We start from the raw sequence: 16,855 nt of genomic DNA, 5'->3' as shown, positions 1-16,855 counted from the left end.
TTCTAATCTCAGCTGAAAGTTGGCTGGGAGACTAAATAAAACCTCATCTAGTGCCTGCTCTTCCTTTTGTTTTTTTGATGATGAGAACAGGCACCGCTGAATAAGAGAATACCAGGTTAGAAGGGACCTCAAGGATCATCTGGTCCAATGTTTTTAGGCAAAGCATGACCTAGACTGGGTGTCCCAGCACCCTGTCCAGCTGAATCTTAAAGTATCCTAACGCTGGGTACTCCACCGCTTCCCTGGAGAGGTTATTCCAATGGTTCATTGCTCTCACTGTGACAAATTTGCCTCTTGTGTTGAGGCAGAATCTCCTGAGGAGTAACTTGTGCCCGTTACCCCTTGTCTTTTCCATGGGACTCCTTGTAAAAAGGGGTCCCCAGCTGTGTTGTAGTCACCCTTTAAATACCAGAATATGGTGATAAGGTTTCCCCTGAGCCTTCTTTCCTCTAGGCTGAACAAACCCAGTTCTCTCAGCCTTTTTCTCACACACCAGGCTTTCCTGTCCTCTGATTATCTTTGTGCCCTTCTCTGAACCCTCTCCAGCCTGTCCACATTGGTTTTGTATAGCCAGGACCAAAACTGAGCACAGTATTCCAGGTGTTGCCTGGCAAGCTCTGAGTAGATGCAATGCTTCTCCACATCTGTACAGGATGCTGCCCTCTGCTTGCTTTGAAGACATTTGCTGGGTAACTGTTCTGGCAGGCAGCTCTCAAGCACAGCTCTGAAGGATCCAATAGATCTTTTCCACTTAACATCTCCAGCCCCTGTTAATAGTTTGACGTTCATTTGTCTTGCTGGGATATTTACCAACATTTTGGGTCTAGCAGAAATTCAATATTCAGCGCAGCAGTTTCTGCTGCTGAGCTCTTACAAAAAGGAGAAATCAATGTGTGGCAAAGTTAGACGTGAAAAGAGCATACATTTTCTCAGAAACTTGTATTTAAAAGGACTCTGTTATAGAAAAGAAATACTTTAAAGTGTTTCAGCCCAGAAGTGCCCTCTTAAAAAAAGCTTTCTTGATTGAATGTCTGTTTTCACTCAACCTACCAAGCCTCTCAACTTCACTGAGATTTGTTCATGCCTTCCTCATCCTCTACTGCCCCACTCTCAGGCACACTCAGGCCATCTCAAGCCTCTGTGGGGAAGCATCGCTTCCGCTTCTCAGGCTTGGGCTGTGTTTAGCCCTGCAGCTTTTATCAGAGGGATCCGGCACAAGGAGCTTCCCGCAGGTGACAGACCTTCCCTCTCCTCCTCCTGCCTATTGCAGCACCACGGTGCACTAGCTGCCTGCCCTCCCTGCCCTGCTTTTGTGCCACCCAGCCCATGTGGTTCAATTGCACGAGTGTTTGGGTGATGGGGTTGTTGGCTTGCTAAGATGGGAGAACCTCCCCAGGTTTCAGTTTGCCTTTGTTCTCCAGCTACATCATTGCTAATGGCCAGGATGAGAGATGTAACCAATACAATGTGCTGTTGACACTGTGTGTGCTTACTACTGAGCTTAGCATCCTGCCTTGGCTATTTGAGCCTTCATATAACTCTGCTCTTGGGATACCTGCGAGAGAGGCTGACTGCACAGCGCCCCAGTCCAAAGCCAGCCAGCCCTTACTGGGAGCATCACAGGCAATTCACCACCAAGGGCCACAGTTGCTTTCTCCTGTTTGCCTCTCTGTGCTGTTGTACTGATCTGAGTGCATGCACAGACAACCATACATGACACAGTAATTCAGACAATAAGCCAAATAAAACAACCTCTTTGGGCAGCAGATACCAGCATAACAGCAAAAGCATCAGTAGGGATGAAGGGGAAGGAGAGCTCAAGTATGCTAGTATACTTGAACAATTACCCAGGTAACACTGTATCTAGTTGACAAATGCTGATTTGCAAAAGTAAAACCCATCTCTGAATCATACAAATGCAAGAGGAAATTTCAGATCATTAACTTCTATTTTTACTTCTCTTGCATCAGTGACCAACATCTCCCAGACACAGGTTTTACTGGGGTTTTTTCTCTTGCTGCTCCCTGTTGACAGACCCACTGTTTAACACCCATTCGGTTTTGGGGCATTGGAAATATGTTTTCCAGAGACACTGCTCAAAAAGTGGGCAGCATTTTTCTGATTCAGTTGTACCTCAACAATTGTAGAGTAGCTCCTAAGACACTAGAAAGGGATTAGAGCAAGGAACTAAAGATGGGGAAGTCTTCCATCATGAAATGCCAGCCCACACTTTCGTGCTACACGGGCCCTGCCATTCCTAAGCAGTTTGAGACCCACAGGCAGGACTTCACTTTCAGATCCAGAGCCCTTGGCAGTAGTTGAACACCACATACCTTCAGGGATGTGGCACTGCAGTAACAGTAGTTCCAAAACACTTTACCTGCTTGCTACATTTTGGCTGTGATTTCCTAACACAGGCAGCATGGTCATTTTGCACTGGGGCATGGAGGTCTTGATGACCAAGGTGCTTACCTGTAACCTGCAAAGTGCCAACATAAGCTTACACATCAGGGTGAGATAGTGGCAATGTGCATGCCAGTGGTGGTGATATAAACGCAGTGGTTCCACATCAGAAGTTGGAGGAATGGCCTCAAATTCTTCCTAAGAATCACGGGGTTATTTATTAACATTTTAACTCAATGCAGCTGAAAAGAATGTAATGTCAATATTTATATGTAAAAAAAACTCAAACAGCGTACTTCAGAAGCTACTGCTTTCAGAACCAGATAGGAGTGTTACCTTTCCAAGTGCAAGTGAATGGGCAGCTGGTGTAAGCCCCTTACCGAATACTCTCACAGTGGTGCTGCTCTTCTGGACTCTCTCCGGATGGGACACCACATGGCAGGAGAACACCTTGCCATCGTCTGTGATTCTGATGGGGAAAATCTTTAGAGCATTATTCAAACCCAGGTGGAATCTCTGCCCACAGAGCATGCTGCTGTTCCTGTACACTGCAGCACAGGAGGGCTCCTTGGTTACAAGTTCCTCTTTCGTGTCATTTTGCTCCTGTAAAAAGAGCAAAAATAGGTGAAGACCAGAATCTCTTCGTTCCCCTATCTATTTTTATAGATCAACCCTATTCCCACTATGAAAATCTTCCCTTGCACCCCTAGCATTGCATAGCAGTAAGGGGACATTTACAACTTCTATTTCTTTCCAAATACGCTCTCTCTCAGAAGTTCAAAGTCAATAGTAGTCATCATCTTACCAATAACTATAGAGTAAATAGCCGTGCCTTGTAAGTCCTGATCTCTGTAGCCTGCAGAGAGGGCATCAGGGCCGCTTTCTCACTGCAGCAATCTAAGTTATGCTGAACATCCTACACACAGTAAATATGACTGAAATTCCAAGAAAAACCTTGGGGTTTTAGATTTTAAATAGTGAGAACCTGATAACGATATCTAAAAGTCATCTTTTAATGCCTAAGTGGCAGCCACCCTTAGATATAGGTGCAACCTGCACATCCTGGATGTCTGTGCCTCAGTACGTATTTGCAAGCTGTACTCTGAATGACTCATGGTGACCCACATGTATCATCATGCTGACCTTTGGGTTCTTTCCCCTTCACTAAAAAGTAGTAAGGGCAAGGATGTTCCCTTCAAAGAACTGGTAGAACTTTAATCTGAAGAATGCACTGCAAAAGGCAGCTCTGGATAGAAAATGAGCCAGGACAAAAGACTGAAAAGCCTAAAGCACTTGTAAATCACCTTTAAGAAACCCCTCAACAGTTACAGCACCTCAGTGACAATAAATAGAAATGAACAGGGTCAAGCTCAAGGATACTGATGGCTGGTACTTATCTCTACGTACTGAGATTAATACTAAAACATTCCATTAAAACACACACATGCAAATATTTATCCAGAGAGTGGGATGCAGTACAGAAATATAAGGAGCTTTATAGCTCACAGCAAAGTGTTTAACATAATATTTATGTGGTTAGCTAGAGAACCGGGTTCGCATGTGTCGGCGTGTATTTGTGATACAGAGGTTAACCAAAACATTGCAGTCACCTCCTTTTTCTCTTTTTCCTTTCTGTTTCAAAGCTGCTTGATATCTCACTACCCTACACGGTAACCCTGTGTTTTTCAGAGATACCAAAGCTTCACTACAGCAAAAATCCCTGGGAAATCCAACATAAGGAATAGTTTAGCTCTATTTGGCCCTTTCCACATACCTGTTCTACAGGCATTACTGAAAAATTAAAAGCAATTAAGATGGAGTTTTGCCTCTCTGCTTCTTGAGCAGCTATTGTTTGGGGTGTCTATGTTGCAAACCCGTGTTTGTACTTTTCCCCTTTGTTATCGCAGTCCAACATGACCAGTATCTTTTGTTTGGCAGGTTCTGCAGGACGCAATAAAGTCTATTTCCATCTGCCAAACTACCCTGTAGTTCCTTCTGGAATGTAAGCCTGAAAGGAAGAACACTTACCACCAGCCATTTCAAAGGATAATGGGACAAACTTTCTGAGGCCGTGTCCCCAAGGCATGGAATTTCTAAAGTCTGGTTTAACCACACTTCCTTCACGTCGTGCTGCTCCTCTTTTATCATTGCAACGACAGCAAAAAAAGCCAGAGAAGGAAAATCAGAAACGTGACATGCACTGTGCTTTAGAAAACAATATTGACTGGTCTACTGTTCAAGGAACAGGCACTTTTTTGATTACAAGACTACTGTAATTTTCAACCATTACCCACAGGCACATATGGTAAGTGAAATCTCTGCATCTGATTCTAGATGCAGTTGCATGACTAATTCATGGCTTCACCTGAAACTTTGGGCATTTCACGAAAACCAGTGCTTCAATTCAGGATCAAGGGGTCTCATTTTGGAGCTGAGAGCAAGTTGAAGCTTCAATTTTTCTCCTTTTTTCTTTCCTTGGCAATAAACCTTCACATCAATTTTGCGCGCTTGTATTTCCTTTTCTCTGTAAACCTCCTTTCACAAAGCAAGGTGCTCAGCACGTCAGGCAGGTTGAGATTAACCCTGGTTTTCAGTGTAAGTGCTCCTGTTGTTATTCTCCAACCTGCCCATTATCAGGAGCAGAGAGCTTGCCACTCTTTCCTTTGTCATCGGTTCATAAAAGCATTTGGATACCTCCTACCCTACCCCATTCCCAGTCCAGAGCTCCAGACCTCCTGTGGAAGGGTCAGGGTGATGCACTGATCAGAACACAGCAGTGGTCCAAGCATCAGGTCTGCATGTGTGTGTGCACTGAAACAGGAAGAGAAGCGGTGATGGCCAGGGGATGCTAGGGGTGCCTTGGTGAGCATTAATCCCTCTGACCATTAGTCTGACCATTAGTGGCCACACCATGCAGCCTGCCCTGGTGCCATCACTGTGCTGCCCAGGCCTGCCTTCCCTCTTCTTCTAGGCAGGTACCTGCAGACACCACTGGGAAACTCCTGAACTTCGCTCCCCTGGTAGCTCTACTTGTCTGGTGAGATAAAATAGATGCATACTCTAACTACCTGTTTAATCTTGAGGGGAAGGGCAATATCTAACAGGTCTGGACTGTTTGGTAGTGGGGACTTGCTGGTGACTGTAACTTCCTATATGTCTGGCAACCAAGCACAGAGTGACACTGCAAGCACACAGCCTGAGCCGCAGGGACACAGAGAAAGGCAGTGCTCAGTGGAGCCCAGGAGACCCAGTGCCAGAAGCAGCTCCTCTCCCCTTTCCACCAGAGACAAGCAGTTGAGGAGCCAGCTATCACAGTGGGACAGGGCATGCACAAGCACTAAAGGGGCTGGATAGCGCAGAAAGGAAAGAGAAAGGGCAGAAAAAGCAAATTCATGGCTTCCCAAGAAGAAAACAGCACAGGAGACTTTGCTGGGACAAGTTACTGTGCAAATGTGCCATGGAGCATGCAGGAAGTATGAAGATGCGTAGCTGCACCAAGAGTTCAGCCTGCAAAGAGCCTCAGCCTGTTCTCACAGTCACGTTTCCCAGGTGCTGTTTCCCCTGTCTTTGATTCCCATCTCCATTAACAGCATGTTGGCTAAGGTCCTCCCTGTTTGTCAGTCCTACCTAGGCCTGTTGCTCTGTGGGCTTTGCAGTGCCTCCAAGTTGAATCCATCTGGATTCACTTCACTTTGATGTAGTCGGGTGCTGTACTTCATTGATGACTAGTACTCCTCTCCGCCGCACTTGTAGGCTGGATTGAGATCATTTGCCTTTTTGAAGTGATTTATTGCAGAAGATCTGGTTACCTTAAAATACAGATCTTCAAGAGGTATGTTGAGAAGTGATTTTTCTTAGTTCCCTCTAATCAAGCAGTTACTAGTAGCACAGCTTGCTACATCATGTAGGTACTGAAATAAAGCCACAATGACGGCTGTATGAATAAGAACTGCCCACGTTTAACATGTAGACAACAATAACAACACTGAGCAGGCCAGTATCAACAGAGAGCACCAGCAAGAGAAAAGGAGCAATGCCTAATTAGCACTATTATTGTATTAAGGAAGAGACAAACTGCATGAAGAACAGAAGCTGCATGTGGTTACCAGCACTACTTGTACCAGGATAACAGCACCAAAGTGCTTTAAGCCACTGCCATGCAGGTGCCATCAGGGAGCAAGGGTTTGGGGTGAATGTCTCTGTGAATGAGGCTTGCACAGGGCCTCTTCCTGCTGCAGGATGGATGCAACCCAGCATGGGGACCTATGTCCCTCCTGCCACTAGTCTGGCCTCATACAGGCCAAAGAGGTGGTGGGAGCACTGCTACCCTCTGCTACCCCAACATCACCTGCACCCACCCTGCTCCTCACCTTTGAATGGGTGCTGTATCTACAGTCCTGGCCACAAGCAGAGCGAGCACGTTGGCCTTGCAGCTCTTAACTGAAATCATGCCAGGATTTAGTTTAATCCTTCTTGGCTTGTTAACAGAAACCTGGGTCAGGAAGAGGTTTCTGGGGGCCATCAAATTCAGTCCCCCATGTGCACAACAGCAAGCTTGCCCAGCATCCCTGCCCAGCTCCATCTTCACGGCAGTTTGGACTTTTGCCCTCACTGCTGGCATTAAACAGCTGTTCCCAAATTGCTGCACTAAAGGGTTGCCACTCTTGTTTAATTTGTAGTCAAATCCACTCACGTCCTGTTTAAACCCATTTGTCCCTTTGCCAGGATAATTTAAATATCCTTCCTGGAGTTCACACTCTCCCCTGAGGCTTACTTACCAAGAGCAGTCATGATGCTTTCCAGCATCCTTTTGGCTGACAGAAGCAGCCACATCTCTGTTCCTGTGATTGTTTCAAGCAATTCCCCGCTTTGCTCCAGTTTGTTTTTCATGGTGGGACACATCCCTCCATGGAGCTAACACCTAGCATGCCCAGCAGATGCCAGCTCTTGGCCTCAACCAGACTAGGCTGTTTGTCTCTCTCTGGTGCTCAGTGCTGCATGCCCATAGTAGCAGAACAGCATGGTTTGGAGATCCGGCATCCTCCTTCATCTCAGCATCCAGTCATCTCTGCAGCATTTTTCTCCATAATGAAAATGTAGAAACTGCCCATCTCACCATTCCCATCTAACTTTGTATTCCTCCAAATAAATAAGGTTTCCTAATCATGAGCTAGGTAACAACAGCTAGAGAGCGCCTGGTAAGTAGGAAACTGTGTAGGCAGTGCTGTTCAGTGGCACCAGTGCAAACCCCAAAGAAGTCACCATCAAAGACTAAGAAATGTTAATGACATTCCCCCACCCCGTTACCCCCATCCCCTGTTACAAAAACCCCAACATCCCATTCATAACCACTTACCTTCTGCCTTGACAATAAGCTGGATTTTTGCAGCCTTTGTCCCATAAGGGTAAGTAGCAAAACTGCACTCATACTGCCCGCTAAGGGAAATGGTAATGTTTTTCAGATGCAGAGCCCACCGACTGCATTCGGACTTGGCATTTGGATCAGGGGAACACAAAGCCTCTGTCTCATCCCAGCTGCAGCAGCTCCCCGTGCTGAAGGACACCGAAAAGTTGTAAGAAGCCTCAGGAAAGGTGAAGTAGTGGGTGCCATAAACAGGGTGATAAACAGCTATTCTGGTAAGCTGTGTGTCATCAGTCTTGGACCACTGTGTCTGTATGATGTAGGTGGCATGTGGTTTTGGGAAGCCGCATACCAGGGTCACGTCGGTACCTGGCAAAGCCTGGACTACTTCTGTTTCTGTAATGACATCTTCAGGCTGGCCTTAAAAGCAAATGGGACAATTTTCAGTGCAAGTAATGTTTAAACAAAGCTTCTTCCTAGGCCATCTTTGATGTGATTTGGTTCCTTAGGCACAGGCAACCACGCAGACCCTGCAACTGTAGAAATAGGCTTTGCAGGGAAGAGGTTTACACATCTCCACCGGCAGAGGCTTCAGAGGGAGAACAGGGAGAGCAAACACACGGTTGTCTGGAAGAGGGCAGGGAGCTCCCATCACACGCACAGGAGAGAAATGGGAACCCTGAGTCCCTCTGTGAAAATGGAAATCTTTCCTGTGATATAAATAAAGCAGAAGCCAGGCCCAGTTATGCCCCAGCAATTTTAGCAAGAACAAATGAGTTATCCCTGCTGGCTGATTCTGCCCTGCACTGTTCCTCCTGTCCATTATCATTGTCTTCACTGCTGTGACAGAGAAACCTGTCCTTCTACCTCTGCGTTATTAAACAGCTCCTGCATGACCTGAACAAGTGTCTGTTTCGGCGTCAGAGCGAGCTGTATGGTTTCTTCCTCATTTAATTTCATACAACATGTTGGCAGTCCTTAGTGTGCCATATAAAGGAGTAATGGATGGGTGAAATGAAGGGGCTTTCAACGGGAGCCTATACTACTCAGTTTCTCTGCTGCTGTAGTAACATTGATTTCTCGCTGCTTCTCCCTCCTATGAACAAGAAGCTCACAGTCCCCAAATCCCTGTATGGAGGGCACTGACACACTCAAGGAGATGAAGAATTTATGGATGGGGTGTTGTAATAATCAGACAAGTAATCAGTCATAGCCACAGAGCCGTTTCCAAAGGAGCATATGAGTCCCCATTAAAAAATGTGCTTGTGCAGATGTTCTTAGGTACAGACTTGCTGCTCCCTGTATCCATTGGATTTTATCCTGTGTATCGAAACAACACTGCAAATTTGCTTTGGGAACGTGCCCCACAGTCCCACCAGCCATGCTGCTGACTCCCCATGGCAGCGAGTGCACGCTGCTCATCTTCCTTACTTGCTAAAGGTGGGTACCAATTTCTTTGCTTTGACATCTGCTTTACCCCGTGGTACAGGGCTCTGGGATACCTGAATCCAGGGACCCTCCCAGGGACCAGGCAGCCTCAATGATGCCTGCAGGTGGCCTGGTGTGCCCCATACTCGGCCAGCACAGTCAGGAGTGAAACAGGGACCTGGTGCACCCGCAGCTCTGGTTTGACAGGAAAGAACAAGGGCACAGTCCCATATCCCTGCAGAGCTGGCTGAGATGTGGTACCTAAGCACTGAAGGGTGACATGAACTAGGTGCATGGAGAGCAAAGCTACTGGATGGCCATGCCCAACACTAATCTCATTATTTTTATTGCTGTGCATGCTCTGCTCATCTTTTAATTGACTCCCAAGAGATGGGATAATGTAAAAGGGCAAATAAAAATAAGCCTGAGTGACAAGTGCTGTGAGAAAAATTACTGAAAACTATTTCTGTCAGTCCAAAGAGCTTATTATAGCAAGTGCTCATTGATTTCAGTGCAAGTTTTGCATCAGGAAAAGTTGAGGAAAAAGCCATTAGCAATCTTGCAATCAGACTAACCAGCAAGGGCCACCTAGCAAATTAGCTCTCATATTCATACCAATGCTGTAACAAGTTAAAGGACCATGTGAAGAATGCCTACCAAGAGTTACTGGAATAAATTTACATGAAGATGAAAACATTACACATGTAGAAACAACATTTAATTTGTGTTGCTCGTTAGTAGCCTCGCACTATTGTTTTAACTGAAACCCATTAATGTTAAAGCGTTCTTAGCTTTTTGTTAGCATCTCAGTATAATGAGCCTCATTTTATGCCAACTTGATTTTTCCAAATGCAGCTGCCCATACTTGTGCTCCATTTGAAGCTTAATAGAGTAACTCCCAAACGTTTACACGTCTGATCTCCATCAAGGGCACAATGGTGTCCATTTTCACCTTTGAGTGGTTTCAGTGAGGATTTCATCCTCAGAGGAAAAACCCAGCAGTCCTATTCATCCCTAAAGAGCATTGCTTTCCTGCATGTGCATGTCTTGAGGAGTCTAATTCTTTCTTATTATGCTTTTCTTTTGCATTTGAGAACTTTCATTTCCTATGAATACACATACTAAATACATTCTTTTAAAATCCATTTTGCCGCAGTGATGTAGGAAAATAGGAGGAGGTTTTGAGATGCATCTTACCACAGCAGTCAAACACGTTAATTTGTTCCTTTCTTAATTGGAAAAAACGTGTATCCTACAACGTTCTTCTTCCTAGCTGGCAATAAGCACTGCTGCATTCAGCGTGGCCAGTCTGTTGTAAGAGTTCTGTGTGGAGGGGGTTGTGAGCATCAGGCTTTTCCCTGGTTTTCCTTAGATTGTTCTGGTTTAAACTCCCTTGGACGAGGATGCGTTTCTCCTTACTCAACTTTCCTGACACTTTTACTCCCACTGACAAAATTGTTTCTCCTGTTTCTCAAGCTTTTTAACACAGCACATAGGGCTAGGTGGGGAAGACGACGGGAAGGATCTATTTAAGGGGCCACAGCAGTACAATTTACTCTTGCCTTGAAGTGTTTCACCTCTTCCTCTCTCTGCGTACACAGGTATGCATGTGTGTGTAAGAGAGAGATTTTTTATTTGCTCTTTATAAGCAGTTTTCCTGTTTGCCCATTGGAGATGAGCACAAATTGCCCTAAATACAACTGAGCTCATCTCAGTGATAATTCTGGGGAAAAAATGGTATTTTGAATAAACTAATCTGCGTGTCAGTGCAACCCATTTAGTCCTTACTGGCTGCACGTTGTCACTGGGCTTAGTGGAAAATTGTCAGGAAACAAAATCATTGCTAGCAGCTACAGCTTGCCCTACCGAGACATGCTGAGCCCAGCCTGCACTTGCCACCCTGCCCCTTGCCACCCTCTGTCATCAGCTGAGTCAAGGGGGCCCATTGACATGCTTACCTGCACTGCTGGCCACCAAGAGCAAACAAAGGAGGGAGAAGAGGCACCTTTTTCCCATCCTCACCCGACGATGCTTTGGTAAACACGTAGCTCTCTTGGCCTGCTCCTTGCAGCGTCTCTGAAAAGGAAGTTGAAATGGTCTGCCCCGTGCAGACAGGCAGATGTGCAGCACAGTCATGCTCATCGTTTTAGTGTGACTTCAAAGCAGATGTGAAAGCCTCAGTTTCCTGCCACAGCGATAGAATTAGCACATCTTGTGAAACCTTTATGTTGAAAACACTACCTGTACTCTAAGCCCATGTTGAAGACCTGTATTTTTTGTACTTTGTCTTTTCAAATAAGCTCAGAGTGAGCAGTTTACTGGTTTGCAATCTCTCAAACACTTGTCTGGTGACTAAGGTTGAATATAGGGTAGGTAGTGTACAAAAAAGGGGACTTTCTTTGCCTGCTTCATTTCCTTCACTGTGTTAGTCCAAAATAGCTCAATTATGTTATTCTTACATTCTCTACGCTCAGGTTAAAATTATGCTGGGTTTAAAAACCCCGGCGTAACAACAAAACCAATGCCCCTACATTAAAACAGAATAAATTGAGAGTTTTCCAACTTCACCTTACTTATTCTTTCTGTTTTGTTTTTTTTCCTCCAGAGAAGGAGACCATTAATTATTTTGAGCAGGATGAAGAATTACAGCACCGCACAACACCATCACTTGGTGTGGTTAACCCCTGTTCCTACCCCATTCAGCTGGTAGCTTTGGTAATGGCAGCACCCTCAGGCATGGACTGGTTCCTGCCAGTCCTGTGACCTGTCTTTATTGCAGGACAAGTGTAAATCCTTCCAAACTGTCCTTGAAGCACATCGTGTTTCATGAACTAGGCATACACCTATCAGTTATGCATCTCATTGGAGGCAAGTGCTACGTAAACTGGACCTTGTGTTGTGGCTTTTCAGAAAGCCAATTACAGCCCATCCGTCAGGGCATAGAAAGCCTATGTGCTGGATCATGGAATCGTAGAATGGTTTGGCTTGCAAAAGACCTTAAAGCTCATCCAGTTCCAACCTCCCTGCCATGGGCAGGGACACCCTCCACAAGACCAGGTTGCTCAAAGCCCCAGCCAACCTCATAGTCCCTCAAAGAGGCACCTACATCCACTACCAGTGCCCTCCCTTGAGTGGCTGGTCCACAGCTGTATGATGGGAGTCTTGACATGTTGTTTCTGAAACAACTTATAGGAGACCTCGGTGCTTTTGTTGGCCGCTTTCTTCAATGATAATCCTCTCTGCACCTCAGACAAGGCCTATGGAAAGCGCCAGCTGCCACCTGCAAACTTGCTTCCAACCACTTTGCATTTCCTTCCCCTCTGCCTGCTTTCACTGACCATGGAGCTCTCCATAACTCCACCATGCAAGGCACAGAGCTCAAGGTAAAGCAAAACCTCACTGGTCATGTCTTTATTTTATACACTACTACAGCATCTATACCACTTCCTTAATTTGTCCATATGCAATCTCTTGTTAGTGTGTTTAAGCAGGCTAAGGTCTTCAGCTGGAACAGCTTATAGTGCTGGCCAGGCTATGGTCAGGCCTCCAGACATGTCTTTAGGGGATAAATGCTGCTGCATAGTGCTTTTCTGTTTGCGTTGCTCCCCTACCTGAGGAAATGTGCTAAAAGCAGTCATAGTACTGGATGCAGGGGTTACTGCTAAGGGAATTGTCTCTGAGGATGAAATCTCTGCTTGTCACTCAGAAGCCTGACAGAGAAAGATCTGCCTCAGAGGATCAAGAAGTCCTGAAGTTGAAGACGAACAGAATATTCAAGCCATTGTAATTGACAGTCACAGAAGGGAGTAAATGTTATTAAAGATGCATGCTCTGGTTTCCAGTTCAGAGCAGAGAACACAAAGAACCCAGGGTTTACCTGCAGATACTGGAGTCCAACAAAATTGGACTTCAGTTTAGAATTTGGGCTTTCATTAGGGAGTGCGGTTACCTTAGCTTCTCCTGCTGATCAGTTCATGTAAGCTTTGTACCACCAGAGAATGTATTTTGTGTAACGTGGAAGAGAAAAAAGTCTCAGATGAGCCTTTTTATTGATCTGAAACATGTATCACCGTTCAACAAGACAGCCCAAGTGCCATGTGGCATATTCAATAGCCACAGAAATTCCTGAGCAGCTTGTTTGAGTTAGAAGATAGCTGTGTCTTGCCCTTAGAATTTGTTTCCCCCCTTAAAATAACATCCTAAAAATACACTGCTGCCACGTTGCATTGTGTTGGCTGAATGCAGCCACCCAGTGTAGTCGCTGTGCTTAGAGATGAAAGACAAGAGGGAAACCTCCCAGCTCAATGGGTTTTTATTCACTTCAGAAATGTGTTTTGCCCCAATTCCTACCTTAATCCCAGAATCTGAAATAGTCATTCACCCCTCTGCTGACATGAATGTGAATGAACAGCTAAGCCCTGCCTCTGAACACGACATCAAGAAACACTTTTGAGACACATCGCTTAAGTCTACTGGCAGGGATCCATCTCTTCCTAGGGAAGACACATGCCCAGGCACAGTGGACCTCATTGGCAGCTGGAGGGGGGACATATCTGTAATTGTCTTTTCCTTGACGGGGCAGCTGCAGGGATGTTTGTCTCAGAGGCGGGATGCAGGGCTTTTTCCATCATGGTACGTGCGCTGTTCCAGAGAGACCCAGAAACCATTGCAAAGCTAGGAGGTTTTAAAGGAAATGAGGCTACACCCGGACAAACAACATGTTGTCAGGGCATACGTGAAGCACAATGCTTGCTTTTGGCCTGGACAAGCAGCTGGCCTGACTGGTCCTCCCCTGCATCCCAGGCGGTGGCAGCACCGGCAGGATCCGATGCGCTATGAGCATCACACATGTCAGGGCCCTCACAGTGCAGAGTGGGGCTCTGCCCAGTGCTTAAGGATGCCTCTGCTGCCTCATGAGATGTTTTTTTTGAGCTCTATAAATGACTCTTTCCATGGCAATCACCCCTATTATGCATCACACTCACAAACCCCTCGACTGCGACTGTGATACAATTCTTCTGCCTCAATCACGGCGAGCTGCACCTAAGAAGCAGAGCTGCAGTCAGTCCCACAGAAGAAGAAATCCTCATCTCCAGAGACAAATTCAATTATTCACAAAGAGTGCCTGTTCAGAAATGCTAGTGTGCGAGCTCTTCCTGCCAGAGGCGAGGATGATTACCCTTGCAGGCTGCTGGCCTCTAAACACTGCTTAAAGAAAACGCTGCTCCCCAGTGAAAGAAAGATGGAGACTTTGAAGCAGGGATTTCATGAAGGAGTGAGCTAACCTTTAGGGTTCGCTTGGTGCTTGGCACAGAAACTCCCACTTTGTCACTGCGGTTTGGTTTTGGACTTCTTTGGAAAGCATCCTAATAACACTGTAGCTGGCAGGCAACTTTGTCCATGGCACCCCATGGAGGGATGGATGATGGGGTGGCAGGGGGTCAGCACGGCGAGGGGCAGCAGGATCCCCACTGGGCTTTTTCAGTAACCTCGTGCTTCCTCTGTTGCCCCTTCCCTCCCTTAGCTCTTGTGCCTCTCTCCTGCTTGCAGCACTGCCTCTTCTATGTGAAGGAGGAGGAAGAAGAGGGTTTCTCATTCTGCTTCTTCACTCTCCTCCCTCGTGGTTGCACACACACATCCACAGGCTACGTTTGACATAATGCAGCCCCGTTTTCTGCCAGGGTGTTTAAGCAGCATGGCGGGGCGTACGTGCTTCCCTCTCAACAGCACTTTATACATCCAGAAGATGTGTAAAGACCTGAACGGACTTTTTTTCCCCTCCTCTCTCACTGACAGCTCAAAGTAAGAAAGACAACCAAGAACAGCTCACTCCCAGCTGCCTCCCAGCCCCAGCCCTGCCTGCACTGGTACTGGGGCTGCTCCATCACCTTCCCACCCATGCTGCCGCTGCTCCCAGTGCCAACACTATAGCAAAATCCAAGATGACCCTTTCCACAAATGTTTGGTTTGCCGTTACATCCTACAGACATTCTGGGGCCAAATCCAACTGGATGATGGCTCTTTAATTATGCCTTTAGTTCATCCCACTGGTAAATAGTTGCTTTCTTCACTTTGTAAGCAGGAAACTTGTTTTGGAGTGACTTTACAGCACTCCAAGACAGCAAGTCAGAATGAATGGACAGGTAAGGACTACAGCTCTAAATCCTCTCTTCCTGCTGTCTGTGGGAAAAAATCTCTTTGTGTCTGCCTCATCTTTTAAAACCCTTTCAGATAAGGCAACAGGATGCAGGAGGATCACAGGGAGTGATCTAGTGCTGAGTTCCTATGTGTGCACATCTCTGTCTTCCCGTTTCCTTGATACAAGAAAGGGACTGTGAAAGCTGGCAGTGGTTTTTCTAATTAGAAGGTCTAACTTATGTTTATGTTTCAGAGGAAAAGAGTGTACATTTGGGGATAGATGGAAGAGAATCAGTTCTCTCACCTTCTCTGTCATACCAGCCACGCTCCCCTGTGGTCCTCTGCTCCCATTTAATGCCATATCTGATCAGTGCTGGTCCATCAGGGTAAGCTGTTGAGCATCACGTCATGCAAAGCGCAAAGTCATGGGAAAAGCAGAGTACACAAATAGCAACCAATGAACAACAAAACAAACACAAAGAATGTTGACCCAACAACCACACACCACCGAAAAAAAACACTGCATGAAAGCCAAACAAGTAAAATAAATAAGTAAAGACTCTATAGGGTTACTGCTTTCAAGATGAAATGGAAGGCACATGCGAGACCAGCCTGCTTTCTTAGGCTGCTTTCTCTTTTCTAGCTCTAACACGCACTGTGCTGTTTTGCACAGCATCGCCTAAAGGTTTTTCACTGGTACATCTCATCTTCCGCTGCTAAGAAGATGTTCGTGAGCAGGTTAATAACAGTGCAACAAAATGTAATGGCACCCATTGTTTTAAAAGAGGCATGTGTTAGGAAAGGGTAACCCACTGCCAGCACTGGGAATCATCTGCTGATGCTAGGCTACCAGGTGGAGGTTTCCACTGAAGCCTCCCAGAAGGGCCAAGTCCTACCCTGGTCTCTTCAGCAGGAGCTTCACAGACAGTGCTTGGAGCAGCTTTCTTGAGTCATGCCAGCAAGAGAGAACAGCCGCCTGCCTGAGAAAGAGCATTTCATAAACACAGCTTATGGAGCTTTATCTTGAGATCTGCATGAAAAAAGGCTATCAAGACAAGCAACAGACCACTCGGTCAGAAACAAAAAGCTTAGGTTCACTTCCAGAGTGCTGTAAACCTAGATGGGTTTCACTGTGCAGAGTACCTCTAATGGGTATCTTTGCCTGATTAATTTAAAGTCTTCCCTGTTATTATGCAAATACCTTCCTGCAAACCCACAGCCCCTGGTGAGAGCTCAGCATAGCAGACCGGTTAGAATCCACCACTGAAGAAATACATCAAATAGGAAAGACTAAGGGTGTGAAAGTTAACTTCAGATACAGCAGCAGTGACAATTTGAGGGCAGCAGCTGTCTTTTCATTATAAAATAATAAGACAATTTACAGCAATAAAAGGCCAAGTTACAGTGACATTGAGAGCCATAACTTGGATTTTGTTTTCTTGGACAGAATACTTTGAAAGCATCAGATGTTAATGAGTTTGTTTGTTTGTAAACAGTATCTTTGTAGCCCTATAAATAACTTTC

The 16,855-nt window shown here is 45.9% G+C and overlaps 1 protein-coding gene across 5 annotated transcripts in view; it reads right to left on the bottom strand.

Annotated features, from left to right (window-relative positions):
* Positions 1 to 16,855, bottom strand: part of CD96 (CD96 molecule) — a 63,905-nt gene that overhangs the window by 18,121 nt on the left and 28,929 nt on the right. For 2 of the 5 annotated variants that reach the window (XM_062623964.1, XM_062623961.1), the window contains exons 3-6: positions 11,152 to 11,378; positions 7,760 to 8,185; positions 4,432 to 4,541; positions 2,784 to 3,006 (exon numbers count right to left, since the gene is read on the bottom strand). In XM_062623964.1, coding sequence (XP_062479948.1) covers positions 2,784 to 3,006; positions 4,432 to 4,541; positions 7,760 to 8,185; positions 11,152 to 11,335 — 943 coding nt within the window. In that variant the 5' untranslated portion in view covers positions 11,336 to 11,378. Of the gene's footprint in view, positions 1 to 2,783; positions 3,007 to 4,431; positions 4,542 to 7,759; positions 8,186 to 11,151; positions 11,379 to 12,804; positions 12,847 to 15,635; positions 15,708 to 16,855 lie in introns of those variants that run through there. The other 3 variants (XM_062623962.1, XM_062623963.1, XM_062623959.1) reach the window with 3 other exon arrangements.

Source organism: Pezoporus occidentalis, unplaced genomic scaffold (genome assembly GCF_034315485.1).
Source record: "Pezoporus occidentalis ecotype Australia unplaced genomic scaffold, CSIRO_AGI_Poc_V1 ctg26, whole genome shotgun sequence".
Taxonomy (NCBI): domain Eukaryota; kingdom Metazoa; phylum Chordata; class Aves; order Psittaciformes; family Psittacidae; genus Pezoporus; species Pezoporus occidentalis.
This window is presented reverse-complemented; position numbering and strand designations above follow the sequence as displayed.